The sequence below is a fragment of the Eptesicus fuscus genome, chromosome 2 (assembly GCF_027574615.1).
Source record: "Eptesicus fuscus isolate TK198812 chromosome 2, DD_ASM_mEF_20220401, whole genome shotgun sequence".
Classification (NCBI taxonomy): Eukaryota; Metazoa; Chordata; class Mammalia; order Chiroptera; family Vespertilionidae; genus Eptesicus; species Eptesicus fuscus.
In genome coordinates, this window is record NC_072474.1 from 4,060,246 (window position 1) to 4,082,447 (window position 22,202).

Here is a 22,202-nt window from a genome sequence, read left to right on the forward strand (position 1 = left end):
ACTGCTTAACCAAGCAATTTGCTCTTATAGGTCAAATTTGCTCACTTTCTTCTTTGTCTTCTAAGAGACAAAATTATCAGCAAAGCAAAGATTTAGCAGTTATATTGTATTTAGAATCTTCCAGATTGTTAAAATCCTCTATTGTAGCTTATCTCTATACCAGATTTATCTTTATGTGAGAAACACATCACTGTTGTCAGGACTTGTCAAACTAAAAATTTTACTTAGTTTAGAATCTAAACCAAAAAAACCCACTGTATACCAAAAATTTCAGGACATGATCATTAGCCTAACTGTACTAAGAGAGAAAAAAATGAGATATTTCAATGATAAGTAAAAACAGATCTAAACAATGGGAAGTTATATTTCTGAAAATTATCAATAATACTATACTAGTAAGTAGCAAAGCTTTAAAAATATTTCATATTAAAAGCTAAAAAAATGTAAAGACATGGAAAATTTAAAAAATACCCATATACAAAGAGATATATACAAAATGTTCATATACATTAATAATGTACAATAATAATGTATGCTAGTAAAAGGTAAAACTGAAGAGTTACTATGTATCTTGGTAGATCAATGTTTTTTAAAGTTATCTTTTAAAATATTTCATTTTTATACATTATGACTATTTTTATTAATCATAGTTTATTCTCTAACCAGTAAGACTAAGTAGGAAATGAATATCACTACTCACTCACTCCTGTATAAGAGTTATAACTAGTTGTAGTACACGTATCTAAAAGCAGGTGTACGTCAGCAATAGCCATTCTGGTTACCTATGGGCAAGTTTCTCTCAGTTGTGCTAATGCCTCTACTTGTCTAACAGAAGCCTCTACTTGTGTTTCAATAGGTGTAAGTGATTAACTATGTAAGAAAAGAAATTACTCTTCCAGTAGCCATGAAGGTGAGAGAACTTCCTCTAATCGAATACAAACTCAAAAGAGAGAAAACACTTTTTGTTTCATAGTCAATTATAGAAAATGAAAATGAGAAAGAATGGGCTCATTATTTCTAAAAACTTTAAGATAACACTAAATTAGAGGAAAATGTAAACGGTGATTACTCTCTTACCCAAGATGCATCATGAACATCAAAACAGTCTTGGAGTTCATTGTGTCTCCTACACCCATAGCCACCAAAATATATTAATCTGAAAAACAAATACAAAAGGAGACACTTAGAAGTTCTACTTCCATTTTGCTCATAGATAATTGAATGAGATCATTTCTCTCACCCTAACAACCTAAACAAACCAGATATAGTCATGTGCCATATAAAGACATTTCATTCAATGACGAACTGCATATATGACAGTGGTTCCATAAGATTGTAAGGGAGCTGAAAATTTTGTATCACCTAGCAACGTTGCAGACATAACGTTATTGTGCAACATATTATTCACATATTTGTGGTATGCTGGTGTAAACAAACCTACTGCACTGCCAGTTGTATAAAAGTATAGCACATACATTATATACAGTACATACTACTTGATAATAACAAACTGTTATTGTTTATGTTTTATCATTATTTTAGAGTGTACTCTTTCTAATTATTAAAAAAAATGTTGTAAAACGGTAATGCCATGTTATGCTGGAAGTAGCCCATACATATTGTGTTTATGTAGTCTCTTAATTGCATCATTTTCTCTTGTGCTTGATTTAATCTCATGTCTTTTATACAGTAACACACAATACAAGCTTGTAGTCTAAAAGCAGCTGGTTATATCATACTAGAGGCCTGGTGCACGAATTCGTGCACTAGTGGGGTCCCTCAGCCTGGCCTGAGGGATCAGGCTGAAACCAGCTCTCCGACATCCCCCGAGGGGTCCCAGAATGCAAGAGGGTGCAGGCCAGGCTGAGGGACCCCAGTGGTGCACAATCGGGGCGGGGAGGGACGCGGTAGGTTGGCCAGCTGGGGAGGGACAGCGGGATGGCTCCAAGGCATGTCCGGCCCATCTCGCTCAGTCCTGATTGGCCGGACCCCAGCAGCAAGCTAATCTACCAGTTGGAGCATCTGCCCCCTGGTGGTCAGTGCACATCATAGCAAGCGGTTGAGTGGCCTCAGCATATCATTAGCATATTACGCTTTAATTGGTTGAATGGACGACCAGATGACCAGACACTTAGCATATTAGGCTTTTATTATGCAGGACTAGAAGCCTGATGCACAAAATTCGTGCAAGGGGCTCGGCTCCCGCCACCGCCGGGGCTGCCTCAGCCCCCGCCACCATGGCAGCTGCCTCTGCCATGGCCCCCGCCCACCTCGATGACCAGGAGCCTCTGCTGCCTCTGCCTTGCCCCGCCCCCTGCAGCTCCATCCAGAAAGTCATCCGGAAAGATGTCTGGTCTAATTAGCATATTACGCTTTTATTATTATAGATAGCCTAGGTGTGTAGTAGGCTATATCATCTAGGTTTGTATAAATACATTCTATGACATTTGCACAATGACAAAATCGCCTAACAACACATTTCTCAGAATGCATTCCCATCATTAAGTGCTGCATGACTACAAACTACAAAACCATAGTTTAAAAAAGTCAAAGTGCTAAAGGAACAAAAAGACCTAAATGTACTAATTCCAGGAAGTGATGAGCTTTCAATAGTAGAGAAGAGACTCGTGGCTGCTTTCATCCTCGTGTAACAGCAAGAGGAAGAAGAATCCAATATAGAAAACGCTGTGTAAGAAAGAACCCCAAATTTTAACAGCCACATGTAGACTGGCACAGTAAATTAGAATCTTAAAAAATTCAGGCACAGTGGGAGTTTTAACCCATTCAACAACTCTTTTGCATAGTCATCAGAGAGGGCTCATGGTTAGTTAACAACAGCTGGAAGCAAAAGAGAGGTGAGCAAACCTTGAGGCAATCAGAATTTTCCTCCAAAGTGTGGGATCAGGGCAGAGATCCGAAGGAAACACCTTAGAAGTATGCCAAGCCATTATGGCATACAGAGTGACTGCCCCCAAAAGGCCAAAGGAGGAGGTGCAAGGCTGAAAGAGACCTCCCAAGGTACAGAAAGCATAAGGTGGGAATGGAGAGCAAAGAGAACTCCCTAGTGACTCGAAGACCTACCAATTAGGCTATACAACACAGAAAGATCTCCCACAGTAGAGAGGTGGAAACACAGTTGTGGAGCTCAGCTGAAAATCTCTGGGGGATCTATAATGCTCAAACATGCGGCTCTAACAAAGGAAAGTTTTGATCCTGCTTCAAAAATTTGAAACTAATAGTAAAATTGAATCAAACTAAAGCTACAACACAGCCCAAACACAAGTCAACTATAGATTATACTGACTCAACTCACACTCTAGCAACCTAAATAAAGAAGGGCATGTCTTTTTCTGGTGATAAGTATTATTTATTCCAGTATTTACTATTCTTTCACAGAGAATGTCTAGTATATGATGAAAAAATTATAAGATACACAAAAAGACAAAAAAAGTGATCCATGATCAAGAGAGGAAAGAATCAATATAAGCTGACACTAAGGTGGCCCAGATACTGGAATTAGACACTGCCTGTAAAGTAACTGTGATAAAAATGCTTACAAACCTAGTTTATAAAAGCTGGACAACATGAAGGAAGAACTCAATAATTTCAACAGAGACATGTAACCATGAAAAAGAACTAAATGGCCCAGCTGGCGGGACTCAGTGGTTGAGTGTCGACCTATGAACCAGGAGGTCATGGTTCGATTCCCGGTTAGGGCACATGCCCAGGTTTCAGGCTTGATCCCCAGTGTCGGGTGTGCAGGAGGCAGCCAATGTTTCTTTCTCTCTCTCTCCCTCTCCGAAATAAAAAAAAAAAAAAAAAAAAAATCAAGAAAAAAAAAGAACTAAATGGAAATACTAGAAATGGAAAATAAGATGTCAGAAATAAAGAATTCTCTAGATAGGAATCCTATCTAGTCTATTATAAGTGGACATGGCAATGAAAATTATCAGTGAATTTGCAGACAGGCCAATAGGGTCAATAAAAGATATCCAAATTAAAGCAAAGATAAAAAAAAGAGCAGGGGCAAGGGGACAAGGAGCCAAGCTCTTAGAACAATATCAAATGGTATAATGTGCATGAAACAGGAGTCCCAGAAGGAGGAAAAACAAATAAATGTGTAGAAGAAATATTGATAATTACTAAGTACTTTCTAAAGTTGATGAAAGATATATAGCCACCAACTCCAGAAATTCAGCACAATCTAAACAAGATAAATACAAAGGAAAGTACATGTAGGCACATTTTAATCAAATCAATAAAGAGCAAAAATAAAGAACAGATAAACAAAACAAACAAACAAAAACAGAGAAAAAAAGACATATACATGGGAACAAAAACACAAATAAGAGTGAATATCTCACTAGAAAAACGGAGGCCAAAAGGCATGCTAAAAGGAAAAAAATAACCTGTCAATCCAATAGGTGAAAAAAAAAACACCACAGACAAAATTAGAAATTACCTTGAAATAAAGGAATATAAAATAAAACAAAACTAATGGGATACAGTGATGGCAGTGCTCAAAAGGAATTTTATAGGTATAAATGCCTATGAATTTTTTAAAAAGAAAAATCTCAAATTAATAACATAACTGTACACATTAAGAAACTAGGAAGAAAGCCGAAACCGGTTTGGCTCAGTGGATGGAGCGTCGGCCTGCGGACTGAAAGGTCCCAGGTTCGATTCCGGTCAAGGGCATGTACATTGGTTGTGGGCACATCCCTGGTAGGGGGTGTGCAGGAGGCAGCTGGTCGATGTTTCTCTCTCATCGATGTTTCTAGCTCTCTATCCCTCTCCCTTCCTCTCTGTAAAAAAATCAATAAAATATATTTTTTTAAAAAAAGAAACTAGGAAGAAAGAGAAAGAGAAAGAGAGAGAGAGAGAGAGAGAGAGAGAGAGAGAGAGAGAGAGAGGAGAGAGAGAGAGAGAAAGAGAAAGAAAGAAAGAAAGAAAGAAAGAAAGAAAGAAAGAAAGAAAGAAAGAAAGAACAAGCTAGACCCATAGATGACAGAAGGAAGGAAATAACAAAAATTAAAGGGGGAATAAACAAAATAGTTCATAGAAAAACCACAGAGAAAAAAAGCAAAATCAAAAATTGGTTCTTTGAAAAGATCAATAAAATTGACAAATTTTTAGCTAAGTTGACTATGAAAAAAGGAGAAAAATGTCAAAAAAGACATTACTGGCAACATTATAGAAATAAAAAGGATTATAAGAAAATACTATGGGAAACTGCATGCCAACAGATTGGATAAACTAGATGAAATAGAAATATTCCTGGAAAGAGTACTAACAGAATGGCTCAAAAAGGAATAAAAAATCTGAATAAACCTATAACAAATAAGGAGATTGAATCAGTAATCAAAAAACCTGAACCAAATGGCTTTATTTGTGAATTCTACTAAATATTGGAAGAATTAATACCAATTCTTTTCAAACTCTTCCAAAATATTGAAGAGGAGCAAACACTCCCTAAATTATTCAATGAGTCCAGCCAGATAAAGATAGTACAACAAAAGAACACTACATATCTACACTAATAAAAGAGAAACATGCAAATTGACCATCACTTCACAATGCCCACCAGCCAATCAGGAGTGAGTATGCAAATTAACCCAACAAAGATGGTGGTGGCCCCACCCCCCAGCCACTCTGGGCCTCTGGACAGCACGGATGCAGGTGCAGAGTGGCCAGGCAAGGTGGGACCCCTGCTATGAGGGGAAGGGCAGGGGGCAGAGGGAGCTACAGGGCAGCGCTCCGGCCAGAGTGGAAAAGACTGAATGCTCCAGCCGGAGTGAAGATGGAAGGCAGCAGCCAGAGTGAAGGCCTGGGTCCTGGGTGCTAGAGGAAAACCGGTGCCAGCAGCCAGGGGAAGGAAGGCTTATTGCACGAATCTTCGTACAACGGGCCTCTAGTATCTCATAAGGGATTAATATCCACAATAAGTAGAGAACTCGTACAAATCAACAACAGAAAGAGAAACAACCCAATTTTTTAAATGGGCAAAGGACTTGAATTGACATTTCTGTAAAGATATGCAAATGGCCAAAAAGATGGTCAACATCATTAGTCACTGGGGAAATACAAATCAAAACCACAATGAAGGTGAGAAACCAAGATGGTGGCATAGGTAAACACCTAAAATGCAGCCTCGCACAACAATTTCAAAAATACAACTAAAAGACAAAATGGACATCATCCAGAACCACAGGAAAGGTGGCTGAGTGGAAATTCTACAACTAGAAGGAAAGAGAAAACCACAAGAAAAATCAGAGGAGCTGTAAAATCCTGAGGTACGAAGACACGGCACGCGCGTGCAGAGAGGACGGAGCCGGAGAGGATAGGGCGGCTGAGTGCCTGGCTGGCGTTCTCTAGCAGGAAGGAGATAAAAGCTCCAGACTGTGCTGAACCCCAGTGCCGACTGCACTGAACCCCAGTTCCGGGCAAGACCCTGGGGACCCAGGCTCATACGGGGGGATCTGGGCTGTAAGGCGGAAACTCAGGGGAGCGGCGAAAGGCAGAGCTCCGGAGGCATGCACGTGAATACGCGCAGAGAACGGACTGTTGACTGTGCCACTGGATTGCCCTAGCAGGAAGGAGACAAAAGCTCTGGACTGCGCTGAACCCCAGCTCCAACTGCACTGAACCCCAGTTCCGGGTGAGAATCTGGGAATCCAGATTCATTGGGGGAGAGACTAGACTGTCTGGCAGTGGCGAAACTCGAGGGCGCCTTTCTCTCAGAGGTGCTTGCAGCGAGTACCGAGGGACACTGAGACCCAGGAACCTCATAGGGCGGGGCTGATGGGAAGCCAAGGCTGTCGGCTCCACCCTGAAACTCCACCCCATCCAAGCAGAGCACAGAGGCTTTTGCAATTTTGCAAGTCTAGTCGAATAAGGCTGTCTCCCATCGTAGACACAGCTGATCCTCACAGCCAACTGGCCTAGAGGTCAACTCCTCCCACTGATACCAACAACAATCAAGACTTAACTACAACAAGGGTGTACACACAGTCCACAAAGGGGTGCACCAAGAGTGTCCACCTCAGGTAACTGGGGAGGCCAAACCACTGGCCCATATAGGACACCTAGCATACAAAGCTACCCTACCAACTCAGGGAAGCAGTGAAAATGCGGAAACAAAGAAACAGATCACAAACGAAAGAAATGGAGGAAAACAAACAACTGGAGATAGAGTTCAAAACCACGGTTATTAGGTTTTTCAAGAATTTCCTAGAAAAGGCCGATAAATTTAGCAAGACCCTCGAGGATATGAGAGAGACCCTCGAGGATATGGAAAAGGACCAACTAGAAATTAAACATACACTGACTGAAATAAAAAATATTATACAGAGACCCAACAGCAGACTAGAGGAACACAAGAATCAAGTCAAAGATTTGAAATACAAAGAAGCAAAAATCACTCAACTGGAAAAGCAAAAAGAATCCAAAAATTTGAAGATAGTGTAAGAAGCCTCTGGGACAACTTCAAGGGTACCAACATCAGAATTATGGGGGTGCCAGAAGAAGAGAGAGAGAAAGATACTGAAAACCTATTTGAAGAAATAATGACTGAAAACTTCCCCCACCTGGTGAAAGACATAGACTTACAAGTCCAGGAAGCGCACAGAATCCCAAACAAAAGGAATCCAAAGAGAACCACACCAAGACACATCATAATTAAAATGCCAAGAGCAAAAGACAAAGAGAGAATATTAAAAGCAGCAAGAGAAAAACAGTTAATTACCTACAAGGGAGCACCCATATGATTGTCAGCTGATTTCTCAACAGAAACTATGCAGGCCAGACAGGAGTGGCAAGAAATAGTCAAAGTGTTGAATAGCAAGACCTACAACCAAGAGTACTCTACCCTGCCAAGCTGACATTCAGAATTGAAGGTCAGATAAAGAGCTTCACAGATAAGAAAAAGCTAAAGGAGTTCATCAACACCAAACCAGTATTATATGAAATGCTGAAAGGTATTCTTTAAGAAGAGGAAGAAGAAGAAAAAGGTAAAGATAAAATTTATGAACAACAAATACATATCTGTCAACAAGTGAATCTAAAAATCAAGTGAATTAAAAATCTGATGTACAGAATAAACTGGTGAATATAATAGAATCAGGGGCATAGAAAGGGAGTGGACTGACAAGTCTCAGGGGGAAAGGGGTGTGGGTGGTGCAGGAAGAGACTGGACAAAAATCGTATACCTATGGATGAGGACAGTGGGGTGGGGAGGTAAGGGAAGAGGGTGGGATGGAAACTAGGTGGAGGGGAGCTATGGGGGGAAAAAAAGAGGAACAACTGTAATAATCTGAACAATAAAGATTTATTAAATTAAAAAAAAAACACAATGAACATCACTTCACAGCCACTCTAATGGCTATTATAAAATGAAACAAAAAAAACAAGAACAAAAATAAAAACAGAAAATCACAAGTGTTAGCAAGGTTACGGAGAAATTGGAACACTTGTGCATAGCCAGTGGGAACATAAAATGGCATAATAACTGTGGAAAACAGTTTGATACTTCCTCAAAAAGTTAAACAGAATTATCATATGACCCAACAATTCTACTCTTAGGTATACTCAAAAGAATTGACAATAGGGACTCAAACAATACTTGCAAGTCAATGTTCATAGTAACCAAAACATGGAAACAACCTATGTGCTCATCAACAGATGAATAAATAAAATGCAGTCTATACATACAATGAAATATTATTCAGCCTTAAAAAAGGAATGAAGTTCTGATACATACTTACAACACAGTGAACTTTGAAAACATTTTGTTAAGTGAAATAAGCCAGATACCAAAGAACAAATATTGTATGATTCACTTATATGAAATATCTATAATAGGCAAATTCATGGAGACAGGAAGTAAAAGTTACCCAGGGCTGGGGAGGAGGGAAAACAGAGCTATTGCTTAACGAGTACAGTCAGCCCTCCATATCTATGGGTTCTGCATCCATGAATTCAACCAACTATGGATCAAAAATATTTGAAAATGAAAAGTGCTGCCTAGGCGGCATAGCTCAATGGTTGAGCACCGACCTATGAACCAGGAGGTCATGGTTCAGATTCCCGGTCAGGGCACATGCCTGGGTTGCTGGCTCCATCCCTAGCATGGGCCGTGCAGGAGGCAGCTGATCATGATTCTCTCGCATCATTGATGTTTCTATCTCTGTCTCCCTCTCCCTTCCTCTCTCTGAAATCCATAAAAATATATTTAAAAAAGAAAAAGAAAAAGACTGCTGCTATTGATATGAACAATGGTTGTGTCTGTACTGAACATGTGCAGACTTTTTTCTTATTATTATCCCTAAACAATACAGTATAACAATTATTTACATAGCATATACATTTTACTTAACTCTCTAGATTATTTAAAGTATACAAAGGATGTGCATAGTTTATATGCAAATACTGTGCCATTTTACATAAGGGACTTGAGCATCAGTGGATTTTGCCCCCCAAAAATACCGAGGATGATGACTATATAATGCAATACACGTTTTTAGGACCAGGTAATGATGATGCTTCCACACATTGTGAAGTTAATTAATGCCACTGCATAGTACACTTCAATATGATTAAAATGGCAAATATTATGTTAGATATATTTTACCACAACTTTCTGAAAAGGTATGGTAAAAAGTAAGTCTCCCGCCTACTCTCAGTCACTCAGTAACCGTGTCTAGGTCAACCACTGTTACCAGTTTCTTGCAAACACAAAACTAGAAAAATTTTAAAGGACCAAATATTCTTTGTAGGTTTGGGGTCAATTAAGTCCTGGAAAGACAAAAGTAGAAAACTCTAGTGGCTTACAAGAAATTACTTCATTGCTATTAATTATTCACAAAGATATTCCCTTTATGTAAGCCTACCCAAAGCTCAAAGATATAGTTTAGTTCTATTTTAAGCTCCAGTCCCTATAATACTTCTTCTAAACTGACATGACAAAAAAATTAAGACTTAACCAAGAAGTGATTCTCTTTCATCATTGATGTTTCTCTCCCTATCCCTCTCCCTTCCTCTCTGAAATCAATAAAAATATATTTTTAAAAAAAAACAAATAAAAAGCAAAATAAACAAATGAATCTGTGCATTACTGGGCAGCATGATTACACAGAAGAGAACTTTTTAAAGTGACTACAAAACACAAGATATGACTGTACATCTCTAGTGGTATAGAACATAAAAATAAAAATAACTGCAACGAGGAGTTATTTAATAAAACCAGCTTCTTGGGAGGATGCTGCATGGACATGCTCCCAGGAACAAGCTGAAATTACAACTGAAATATGGAAAGGCTTCCTGAATAATCAATGGAAAACTCACAGGAGAGAACCTAATACCCAAGGACCGAAGGTGGAGACCCCATTGAGGCTGGCAGGAGGGGCGGAGGTGCCCATAGATGGCAACTGAAATCCGAAGAGATATCTCAGCTGTGGGAGGGAGCCACTGAGAACTCTGGGATCTAATCCCGAAGCTGAGCTCCCTAGCAGAGAGCACCAAACTGAAGAGGATACCCACATAACATCTAGCTATGAAAAGTAGTGGGGTGCTGTCTACCAGGGAGTGGCAGCTGAAAGTTCAGGCACCCTCTTAAAGGGCCAACACACAAAAATTCTCTGTGGAGCTACCCACCTTGTGCTCTGGCAGAGGAGGGTGAAGTGGACTAGGGCTGTGAAAACAGAACCCAGGACTGGAGACTTGGGGGATAGAGCTCAGAAGACAGACACCCCAGGTTTCCTGGGCTGAGTAATTCCCTCACAGAGTAGAGGACATCTTTCCCACATAGACATCTGCCTTGCCTGGGGGGAAGACAGAGTACACACCCTATTGGGAAACACCTTGCCCTGAGGCCACTTAAGAGATTAAAAGTAACAATTAGCCTCCAGGCAGAAGGAACTGCCTGTTGAAAAAACTCTTGCCACACTTGAGGACGACTGCCTGGGGGGAAATTCAAATTGGACTCCTATTAGTCTGTAGCCAGAGGTGGTCTCTGGAGGCTTTAAGTCTTTGCCTGATCCAATTAGTCAAAAATAGCCTTTAACACTGTCCTGTACTAGAGATTGAGAGGTATAGAGGATCTACCAAAACATACTCACAAACCCAAACAGACAACCAAAATGAGGAAACAAAGAAACAACCCCCAAATGAAAGAACTAGAGAATTCTCCAGAAGAAAAGATAAATCAAGCAGAGATAAGAAATTTATCTGAAACAGAATTCAGAGTAATGATGATAAAAATGCTCAACAGTATGAAAAAAGATATAGTAACTATGAAAAAAAGAATAGTCTGAGATAAAGAATGACATAACACAAGTAAAGAGCACCATGGAAGAAATACACAACAGATTAGGGGAAGCTGAGGATCAAATCAGTGAATTAGAAAACAGAGTTGAAAATATCACTCAGTTAGAGAACCAAAAAGAAAAAACAATAATAATAAAAATAAAAAAATAAAAACACAGGAGGACAGCTTAAGGGAGCTGTGGGACAACATGAAACTTAACAATATTAGGATATTACCAGAAGAGGGAGAAAGGAATAGAGAACGTGTTTGAAGAAATAATGGCAGAAAACTTCCCTAACCTGGTAAAGGAAAAAGTCATACAAGTTCAGGAGGCACAGAGAACTCCAAGCAAGAAGAACCCAAACAGGCCCACACTCGGACACATCATAATTAAATGTCAAAAATTCAAGACAAAGAGAGAATCTTAAAGGCAGCAAGAGAAAAGAAAACTGTTACCTACAAAGGAGTTCCCATAAGGCTGACACCTGATTTCTCATCAGAAACTCCATAGGCCAGAAGGGAATGGCATGAAGTACTCAAGGTAATGGAAAGCAAGTACCTGAGACCAAGATTACTATACCCACCAAGGCTATCATTCAAAATAGACAGTCAAATGAAGAGCTTCCCAGACAAAAAAAGGCTAAAGGAGTTCATCACCACCAAGCCAGCATTACAAGAAATGCTAAAGGGATTGCTGTAAAGGATTGCTGAGAAGAAGAAACAGAGAGAGAAACCTAGCCATACAGAATTAAAATGGCTACAAATAAGTACCTCTCAATAAGAACCCTAAATGTAAATGGATTAAATGATCCAATCAAAAGGCATAGGGTAGCTGAATGGATACAAAAACATGACCCAACTATATGCTGTCTACAAGAGACGCACCTCAAAACAAAAGATACACACAGAATGAAAGTGAAAGGACGAAAAAATTTTCCATGCAAATGGAAAAGAAAAAAAAAATGCTGGAGTAGCAATACTCATATCCAACTAAATAGACTTTAAAAGCATCATGCTAAGTGAAATAACCCAGTTGGAAAAAGATAAATATCATATGATCTCACTCATTTTTGGAATATAATAAGCAACATAAACTGATGAACAAAAATAGAGCTGGAGGGGGGCGCGTTATACTAGAATATAATAGAAGTAATCCTATTATTTGCAGATTTTTTAATATTTTCTACAACTTTTGTGATATCATACTATGTTAGTACAGTTTTGGTAATATTATTATACTTAAAATCCTTTTATTCTTGAAACATTAATGTTTATTGCATGTAATATTGTATGTAAGACCATTTTCTCAAATAATTGGTTTATTGCATGTAACATCATATTTAAAATCGTTTTTCTTGAGATATTAATGTTTATTGCATGTAACATTATTATATTTAAGATCATTTTCTTGAAATATTAAGGTTTATTGCATGTAACATTAAAAAAATAAAACAAAAAAAAACCTGCAACCAAATTAAAACTGTTTTTAGTAATCAAATTTTTGTGATAATTCATTATTGTTGTGTGAATCATGGAAAAAGCAAATGAATGCTTATATTGATGACACTGAGAACCAGGATTATCAACGTAGGAGAAAAAACTTACGAATGTTTGAAATCAGTGAAGTTGGATTAAAAACTTAGTAATTCTGAATATGAAATGTAAGTATCTCCTTTGGTGCATTTTGTGTTTTATCTTAAAAACTTTTTTATTTCCTGTCTCTGGCTTCTGAAAGAGTGTAGAAATAATTACTCACCCCATAGCAATAGCACTGAGATTGAAGTCTCTAAATAACACTTGCCATCAAACAAAATCAGAATTCCTTGGAGAAATGGCTCATTATTTGTCTAGGATAAGATGAGCCTGGAATACCTTGTGATACTGAAAAGCATCCTACATAATAAAAGGGTAATATGGAAATTAACCGTACCTTCGCTATGCCCACGATTGGGTGGGAGGTGCGGGGGGTGGGACTCAGGGTGGCCAGGGTGGCCAATTGGGCCGGCGGGAGGCGCCACTGCGCCGCTGAGCGGGGACTGAATGGGGCCGGCAGGACGCTGAGCTCGCGTCGCCAGCTCAGCATCTATGCCACGGCTGTGCGGTGGGAGTGAAAGGGCCTCCGGGGCCGCGCACCCATGTCCCCGCCCCGGCCTGCCTTTCGGCGGGAGGGAAGGGGCCTGTGGGGCCCGGAGCTCAGTATCCCCGTGGCAGGGGAGGAACCAGAAAAATGGATCTTTCCAGTTCCTGATGCTGACAGCCCTATGGGTGCCGGGGTCCTCCACCTGCAGCCCCAAGTCACAGACTGGAAGCCCCTGCCAGCAGTCCAGACGGGACCAGTGTGGTGCTGTGGTGGTGGGTGTCAGCGGGCATGCTACAGACATCAAATCACTGCCACCGAGGCCACCCTCCCACACACACTCGCAAGTAGTATGGTCCAAGGGGGTGACTCCTAAGGCAAGGCTCCCATGGCAGCTGATGCTCACCACACCAGGTGAGGAAGCCAGACCTGAAAACCCAAGCCCCCGAGTACCCGAGCTGCAGGGGGTCGTGGGCTAGGGCCCTGAGGAGGCCCCAGGACAAGCATCTTCCCAGAGGCTGTGCAGAAGGAGGGGAGGAACCTCTGGCTAGAGGCTGGGGTGAGGGATGCTGGCGTCTTTGCAGGCCAAGACAGGGCTGAGGGACACCCCACCCCCCCCCCCCCGCACCCCTGTGCATGAATTTTGTGCACCGGGCCTCTAGTGCAAATTATAAGACTGGTAGACAGCTGGGAGGGGGGTGGGATGGAGGAATTGAGCAAAAAAAGAAAAGAGAAAGAACTACTCATGGACACAGACAACAGTGTGGTGATTACAGGGGGAGGGAGGTAGAGGTGGAAGAGGGTATAGGGGGAATAAATGGAAATAAATTTTTTATTTAAAAAAAAAGATCCTGTCAAAAGGATTCAGGAGCTATGTCAAAGAGGCTCCCACTTGACAAATATGGGATAGTTTGAGCTTCAGAAAGAGAAATAAAATACATAAACTATTTTGAATTTATGATTTCATAATGACAATTTTAAAACTTACTGATCACTTTGGAGAATGTTAGAGAAATGACTATTTGTTGAACACTAATAAACAAAGGGAAAGAATCAAACCTTTGCATCCTCTCATGCATAAATGGATCTAGGCAACAACCATCAGTGCTTGCTAACAAAGAGAGACAACCAGATATCATGTGCCCACTAATGGAAATACTTAACTACAAATAGTTTTGCCTGCATCTAAAACCAACAGCCAACAAAAGAACACGAATCTGATCAAGCTCTAGATCGAAGTACTGACTTACAGAAAATACAAGGTATAGATTAACATGTTAAAAGCTGCCACAGGGACACAATCAACACAAGGCAGACTGTTGGAAACTCTATAGTCAAATGACCTGATTTCTTCACCAAGTAAATTTCAAAACCAAAACAATAATAACAACAAAGATCAAAAGGGAATCTCTGGAATAAAAGCACTTTAAGAGACATATCAATCAATTGTAATGGATAGGCCTTATCTGGATCCTGTATTGAACAAATTGTTTTTTAAAATTTATAAGACAAACAGGAAAACTTGAATACTGAATATTAAATAATGCATGGTATTTTTAAGCAAAAAAATTAGTTAAGGAAACCTTCAAAGCAAAAAAATAAGAGCTCAGCTAACAGTTGATGGACAGGAAATATGAAGAGGTGAAACAGAATTGGTAGAAGGAAAGAAATAGAAGGGGGGAAAAAACACATTTTGGAAATGAAGATAAAGTCACAAAGAACAAAAGAAAGAACAGACATCCCAGAAAATATAGTAAAGCACCACAGAGGATAGAAATAAGAAAAGTCAACAAGAAAAAAGAATTTGTGAAAAAATGATAGACATGCAGAGGAGAGTTAAATATCTGTAACTGAAGTTGGAACAGAGAAATAAAAAACATAATTAACAAAAATGGTGTTGAATGAAAGGGAGAGGTAGAAGGAAGAAGAGGCTACATTCTAATTTGATTGATACTTAGAGTAGAAAAAGAGATATTGTTTAAGGAAAAAGAAAGCTAAAGGTAATATTTTAAAGTATGAATATAAGCACTATAACTACTGAAGGTCCTACACAATGCAATAAAGCAAATAAAAAGTATAAGGATTGCCCTAGCCGGTTTGGCTCAGTGGATAGAGTGTCCGCCTGTGGACTCAAGGGTCCCAGGTTCGATTCCAGTCAAGGGCATGTACATTGGTTGCGGGCACATACCCAGTGGGGAGTGTGCAGGAGGCAGCTGATCGATGTTTCTAACTCTCTATCCCTCTCCCTTCCTCCCTGTAAAAAAATCAATAAAATATATATATTTTTAAAGTATAAGAATTATAAAGGAAGGGAAAAAATGACATTCACAGATATTCTAATATGTACAAAATTCAAAAAAAATCTATTGCTAAATTATTAGAATTAATAAGAGCCCTTAGTAGGGGTGCTGAATACAAGACCAATATATATTAAAATCAATTCTGTTTCTATATACTAGTAACAAAAAGAAAATGAACACTTCTTGTTTTTGTTAATCCTCATCCAAGGATATTTTTTTTCAATTGATTTTTAGAGAGAGTGGAAGGGAGGGGGAGAGAGAGACAGAGACAGAGACAGAGACAGAGAGAGAGAGAAAGAAATATCTATGTAAGAGACACATCGATTGGTTGCCTCCTGTACACACCTGAACCAGGGCCTGGGATCGAACCTGCAACCTAAATATATACCCTTGATCAGAAATCAAGCCCAAGACCCTTTGGTCCCCAGGTCAATGCTCTAACCACTGAGCTCTGGCCAGGTGGCTCAGTTGGTTGCAGCATCATCCCATACACCAAAGGGTTGCGGGTTCGATTCTGGGTCAGGTCACACCACTCACCCTGGGCTTCAGGAAAAGGGAGGGCGGAACAGACTAGAATTATCTGAGGAGAGTTTGAGGTTTGTAATTCTGGGGAGAGAGATGGGGAAGACAGCCACCAGGGTCCCTGTGCTGAGTCATTCTTTGATACCACAGTCACCTTGGGTGGAGTACTCCTCTCTGTGCAATATCAGACTTAGGGAAAACAATTGCCCAACCCTTTGGACTCCCTCTTGCCCCACCATACCAAGCTTAGGCCCTGCTGAGGAGTCAGCTGCCTTGGCGAGGGTATAGAGGTCTGAGCAGACTCAGGGGGTACCAGAGATTGAGTTCTGTACCTTAGGAGTGGGGCGAGTCCATGAACCTGATTGACGCTTCCCACTTTTCCATGAACCTGACTGACGCTTCCCCCTCATTGGAAGTCTGATAGAACCACCCTCCTGTGTTCAGCAGACACAACCTCCAGGTTCCGGAGGCCCCACCCACCTGACTTCTAGTGTCTTTGCCCTGCCAAAATGGAGGCAAAATCCAGGACATACTGAATCATGTGGCTCTGGGACAGGAATCACAACCACCATCTTCCCTGAAGCCTGGACAGACCCTCCCCTTCACAGGCAACCCAATAGTCCCATCATCCTGATTCCATCTGAGGGTTGAATATAAGCACTAGAACTAGGCAGCCAGCAGGCAGAGGCAGGAGGAGGTGGATCTTGTTGAGGTGCATTGGGACTTTTGCTGACCTGCCACCAAGCTGGTGCTGATAAAAACTGCCTTGGTACACAGCTTGGTCCTTCGCATGGGTACCCAAGCCCAACTGTGGGTTGTTTGTAGCTCCAAACAGGTTGCCAAGCAAGGGCCAGGCACAGACAGTGTCTGATATTGGCCTACACCGGAGTCCAATCCAAGAGACCCAAAACCAACAAACCCAGTGGCCAGGTTCAAACAACATCAAAGCAGGATCCAATACGCTTAATAAACAGCATATCCAAAGGGAGATCTCAGTTGGCACTAAACTCTGCTGAGGTGAATTCACTTCATGTGGTCAGCACCTGCACAGTTGCTCACACATGGTGGTCAGGGTTGAGCTTCACAGTCAGCCAGCCTGAGGGTTGAGCCCACACACAAATGGGCTAATAGCAATTAATACCCAATTAAAATAGGAGGGCCCACATAATGCATACAAGAGATTCCTAGAGCACCCAGCTTACATGATCAAGGAGACTGTGCCCCTGGGTCCCACCAGACAACTACTATATAAGGCCACCTCACGAAGATTGGGAATTAAAGCAAATCTATCTAATACATAGAAACAAACACAAAGAGACAGCCAAAATGGGGGGACAAAGAAACAGGCCCCAAATAAAAGAACAGGAGAAATCTCCAAAAAAAAAAGAACTAAATGAAATATAGGCAAGCAATTTCTCAAATATAGAGTTCAAAGTAACTGATATAAGTATGTTTAAGAAACTTAGTGAGAATTACAAGAGTATGAAAAAGAACATAGAACCCATGAAAAAGAACCAGTCAAAAATGAACAATACCATAATTAACATCAAGAATATACTGGAGCCCTAGCCAGTTTGGTTCAGTGGTTAGAATGTCAGCCTGCAGACTGAAGAATCATAGGTCAAGGGCACGTACCTCAATTGCAGGCTCCATCCCCTGCTCTAGTCAGGGAGCATGAGGGAGTCAACCGATTGATGTGTCTCTCTCATATCCATGTTTCTCTCTGTCTCTTCCCCTCCCTTCTACTCTCTCTAAAAATCAATAGAAGTATCCTTGGGTGAGGATTAACAACAAGAACAAAAAATAATATACTAAAAAGAATAAAAAGTAGGCTGCATGAAGCACAGGGTCAAATCAGTGATTTTGTGGACAAGGTAGAAAAAAACACCCAATCAGAGGAGCAAAACGAAAAAAGAATTTAAAAGAATGAGGACAGTTTAAGGGACGTTTGGGACAACATGGAGGGTAACAACATCTGCATCATAGGAATATTAGGAGAAGAGAGAGAGAACAAGGGATTAAGAACCTATTTGAAGAAATAATGACTGAAAACTCCTGTAACCTGGTGAAGGAAAAAGACCCACAAGTCCAGGAAGGGCAGAGAATCCCAAACAAGATGAACCCAAAGATGCTCAGACTATGGCACATTATAATTAAAATTGCAAAGGTTAAAGACAAAGAGAGAATCTTAAAAGCAGCAAGAGAAAAGCAGTCAGTTACCTACAAGGGAGCTCCCATAAAACTGCCAGCTGAATTCTCAACAGAAACATTTCAGGCCAGAAGGCATTGGCATGAAGTATTCAAAATTATTAAAAGCAAGAACCTACAACCAAGACTACGTTATACAGCAAGGGAATCATTTAAAATTGGAGAAGAAATAAAGGGCTTCCCAGACAAGAAAAAGCTAAAGGAGTTTGTTACCACCAAACCAGTATTACAATACATGTTTAAGGTAAGGTGACCAGATCGTCCCGCTTTTGGTGGGACAAAACCGATTTTTAACAATTTGTCCCGCGTCCCACGGCATTTTAAAAAAGTCCCTATCTTTGGGAAGAATCTTGTCCACCATGGGACGCGGGACAAATTGTTAAAAATCGATTTTGTCCCGCCAAAAGCGGGACGATCTGGTCACCTTAGTTTAAGGGGCATGCTTTAAGAAGTAGAAGGAGCTGAAACCAGTTTGGCTCAGTGGATAGAGCTTCAGCCTGCGGATTCAAGGGTCCCAGGTTCAATTCCGGTCAAGGGCACATGCCTTGGTTGCGGGCACATTCCCAGTGGGGGGTGTGCAGGAGGCAGCTGATCGATATTTCTCTCTCATCGATGTTTCTAACTCTCTATCCCTCTCCCTTCCTTTCTGTAAAAAATCAATAAAATATTTTTTTTTTAAAAAAGAAGTAGAAGGAGAAAAAAAACAGAGGACATACTTAAAAAAATAAAATGGCAATAAAAGCATATCTATCAATAATCACTTTAGAGAGAAACCAAGATGGCGGCAAAGGTAAACACCTAAACTGCTGCCTCGCACAACAATTTCAAAACTACAACTAAAAGACAAAACTTCTATCACCCAGAACCACTGGAAAGCTGACTGCGTGGAAGTTCTACAACTAGAAGGAAAGAGAAAAGAGCACAAGCGCTGAAAAGCTGAGGAACGGAGGCATGTGAATCGGGCTGGTGGCGGGCAACTGGGCGCGCTGCTTTTTCAACCCAAAAGGAGACAAGCTCCCGATTACTCTGAAATCCAGTTTCTGGGGAGACGCGGGGTCCCAAACTCCTACAGGGAGAAGCTGGACTGTCGGCCATCAGGTCGGAAACTGAGGGTGACTTTCTGGCAGAGGTGCTCCCAGCAATCATTGTTTACTGCACTGGAGCGTGGGACACGGGGACTTGGAAACACGGAAAGGCAGAGAAGGCTGACTGGCAGCCATGGCTGTTTACCACGCCCTAGCCTAGTGACGCCCTGAGACCCCGCCCCGCACAATCTACAAACACACCCAAGCTCCACGCAGCGGCTTTTGCATATAAATGGCCTGCCCTGGAGCAGCTTAACCAAATAAACTATAGCTCCAGTCAAACAGCTCCAAAACCTCCAAATCCCAAGCAAAGAGGAGAAAACTGTAGTTCTCACTGTAGCTCCTGCTGGTTGGCCTCAGACAGTAGCTGACCTGCACCCCATTGGAAATCCAGAAGCTAGTGTATCTAGTGGTCTGTGTGAGACGACGCCAGATTTCAACTACTCTCATAAGGGACACATTCAAGAGGCAGACTCAGTGAGCACCAAATCCCCACTGGAACAAGTCCAGTCCCATAAGTGTGTCTCCAGCACAGCAATTCTTCCATTATAGACACAGCGGGTCCTCACAGCCAATTGGCCTGGAGGTCAATTCCTCCCAGTGACACCAACAAAAATCAAGACTTAACTACAACAAGACTGTGCACATAGCCCACAAAGGGGTACACCAAGAGCATCCACCTCAGGTAACTGGGAGGCCGAGCCACTGGGCCATATAGGATACCTAGCACACAAAGCTACCCTACCAACTCAGGGAAGCAGTGAAAATGAGGAGACAAGAAAAAAGATCACAAATGAAAGAAATGGAGGAGAACAAATGACTGGAGATAGAGTTCAAAATCACGGTTATAAGGTTTTTCAAGAATTTTCTAGAAAAGGCCGATAAATTTAATGAGACCCTCGAGGATATGAAAAAGAACCAACTAGAAATTAAACATACACTGACTGAAATAAAAAATATTATACAGAGACCCAACAGTAGACTAGAGGAACGCAAAAATCAAGTCAAAGACTTGAAATACAAAGAAGCAAAGAACAATCAACTGGAAAAGCAAAAAGAATCCAAAAAGTTGAAGATAGTGTAAGAAGCCTCTGGGACAACTTCAAGGGAACCAACATCAGAATTATGGGGGTGCCAGAAGAAGAGAGAGAGAAGATACTGAAAACCTATTTGAAGAAATAATGACTGAAAACTTCCCCCACCTGGTGAAAGAAATAGACTTACAAGTCCAGGAAGCGCACAGAACCCCAAACAAAAGAAATCCAAAGAGAACCACACCAAGACACATCATAATTAAGATGCCAAGGGCAATAGACAAAGAGAGAATATTAAAAGCAGCAAGAGAAAAACAGTTAATTACCTACAAGGGAGCACCCATACGATTGTCAGCTGATTTCTCAACAGAAACTATGCAGGCCAGATGGGAGTGGCAAGAAATAGTCAAAGTGATGAATAGCAAGAACCTACAACCAAGGGTACTCTACCCAGCCAAGCTGACATTCAGAATTGAAGGTCAGATAAAGAGCTTCACAGATAAGAAAAAGCTAAAGGAGTTCATCACCACCAAACCAGTATTATATGAAATGCTGAAAGGTATTCTTTAAGAAGAGGAAGAAGAAAAAAGTAAAGATAAAAATTATGAACAACAAATACATATCTATCAACAAGTGAATCTAAAAATCAAGTGAATTAAAAATCTGAGGAACAGAATAAACTGGTGCATATAATAGAATCAGGGGCATAGAATTCTCAGGGGGAAAGGGGTGTGGGGGGTACGGGAAGAGACTGGACAAAATCGTACACCTATGGATGAGGACAGTGGGGGGAGGTAAGGACAGAGGGTGGAGTGGGAACCTGGTGGAGGGGAGCTATGGGGGGAAAAAAGGAGAAACAACTGTAATAATCTGAACAATAAAGATTTATTAAATTTTTTTTAAAAATAACTTTAAATGTAAATGGCTTAAATGTGCCAATCAAAAGACATAGAATAGCTAAATGGATAAGAAAGTAAGATCCATATATATGTTGTCTACAAGAGACCCACCTCACAACAAAAGATACACACAGACTAAAAGTAAAGGGATGAGAAAGATATTTCATACAAATGGAAGTGAAAAAAAGCTGAGGTAGCAATACTGTATCTAACAAAACAGACTTTAAAACAAAGGCTACAGTAAGAGACAACGAAGGATATTACATAATGATAAAGGGAGCAAAACAACAAGAGGATATAACCCTTGTATTTATGCAGCCAACATAGGAACACCTAAATGTTTAAAGCAAATCTTGATGTACATAAAGGGAGAGATTGACAGTAATACAGTCATAGTAGGGGGTTTTAACATCCCATTGACATCAATGGATAGACAGAAAATCAACAAGGGAATGGTGGCATTAAGTGAAACACTAGATCAGATTAATTTAATTTATATCTTCAGAGCATTTCACCCTAAAGCAGCAGAATATACATTCTTTTCAAGTGCAATAAATACATATCTACCAATATATGGTCAATGGATCATTTTCTAGGATAGACCACATGTTAGGACACAAAACAAGTCCCAATAAGTTTAAGAAGATTGAAATCATATCAAGCATCTTTTCTGACCAAAGTGGCATGAAACCAGAAATCAATAACAAGAAAAAAACTGAAAAATGCAGACACATGTTATTAAACATGTTACTAAATAATGAATGGGTTAACAATG

General features: G+C 40.5%; 1 protein-coding gene across 2 annotated transcripts in view; it reads right to left on the minus strand.

The window, feature by feature from the left end:
- Positions 1–22,202, minus strand: part of KLHDC1 (kelch domain containing 1) — a 73,841-nt gene that overhangs the window by 29,044 nt on the left and 22,595 nt on the right. For both annotated transcript variants that reach the window (XM_054725341.1, XM_054725346.1), the window contains exon 5: positions 1,078–1,156. In XM_054725341.1, coding sequence (XP_054581316.1) covers positions 1,078–1,156 — 79 coding nt within the window. The remainder of the gene's footprint in view (positions 1–1,077; positions 1,157–22,202) is intronic.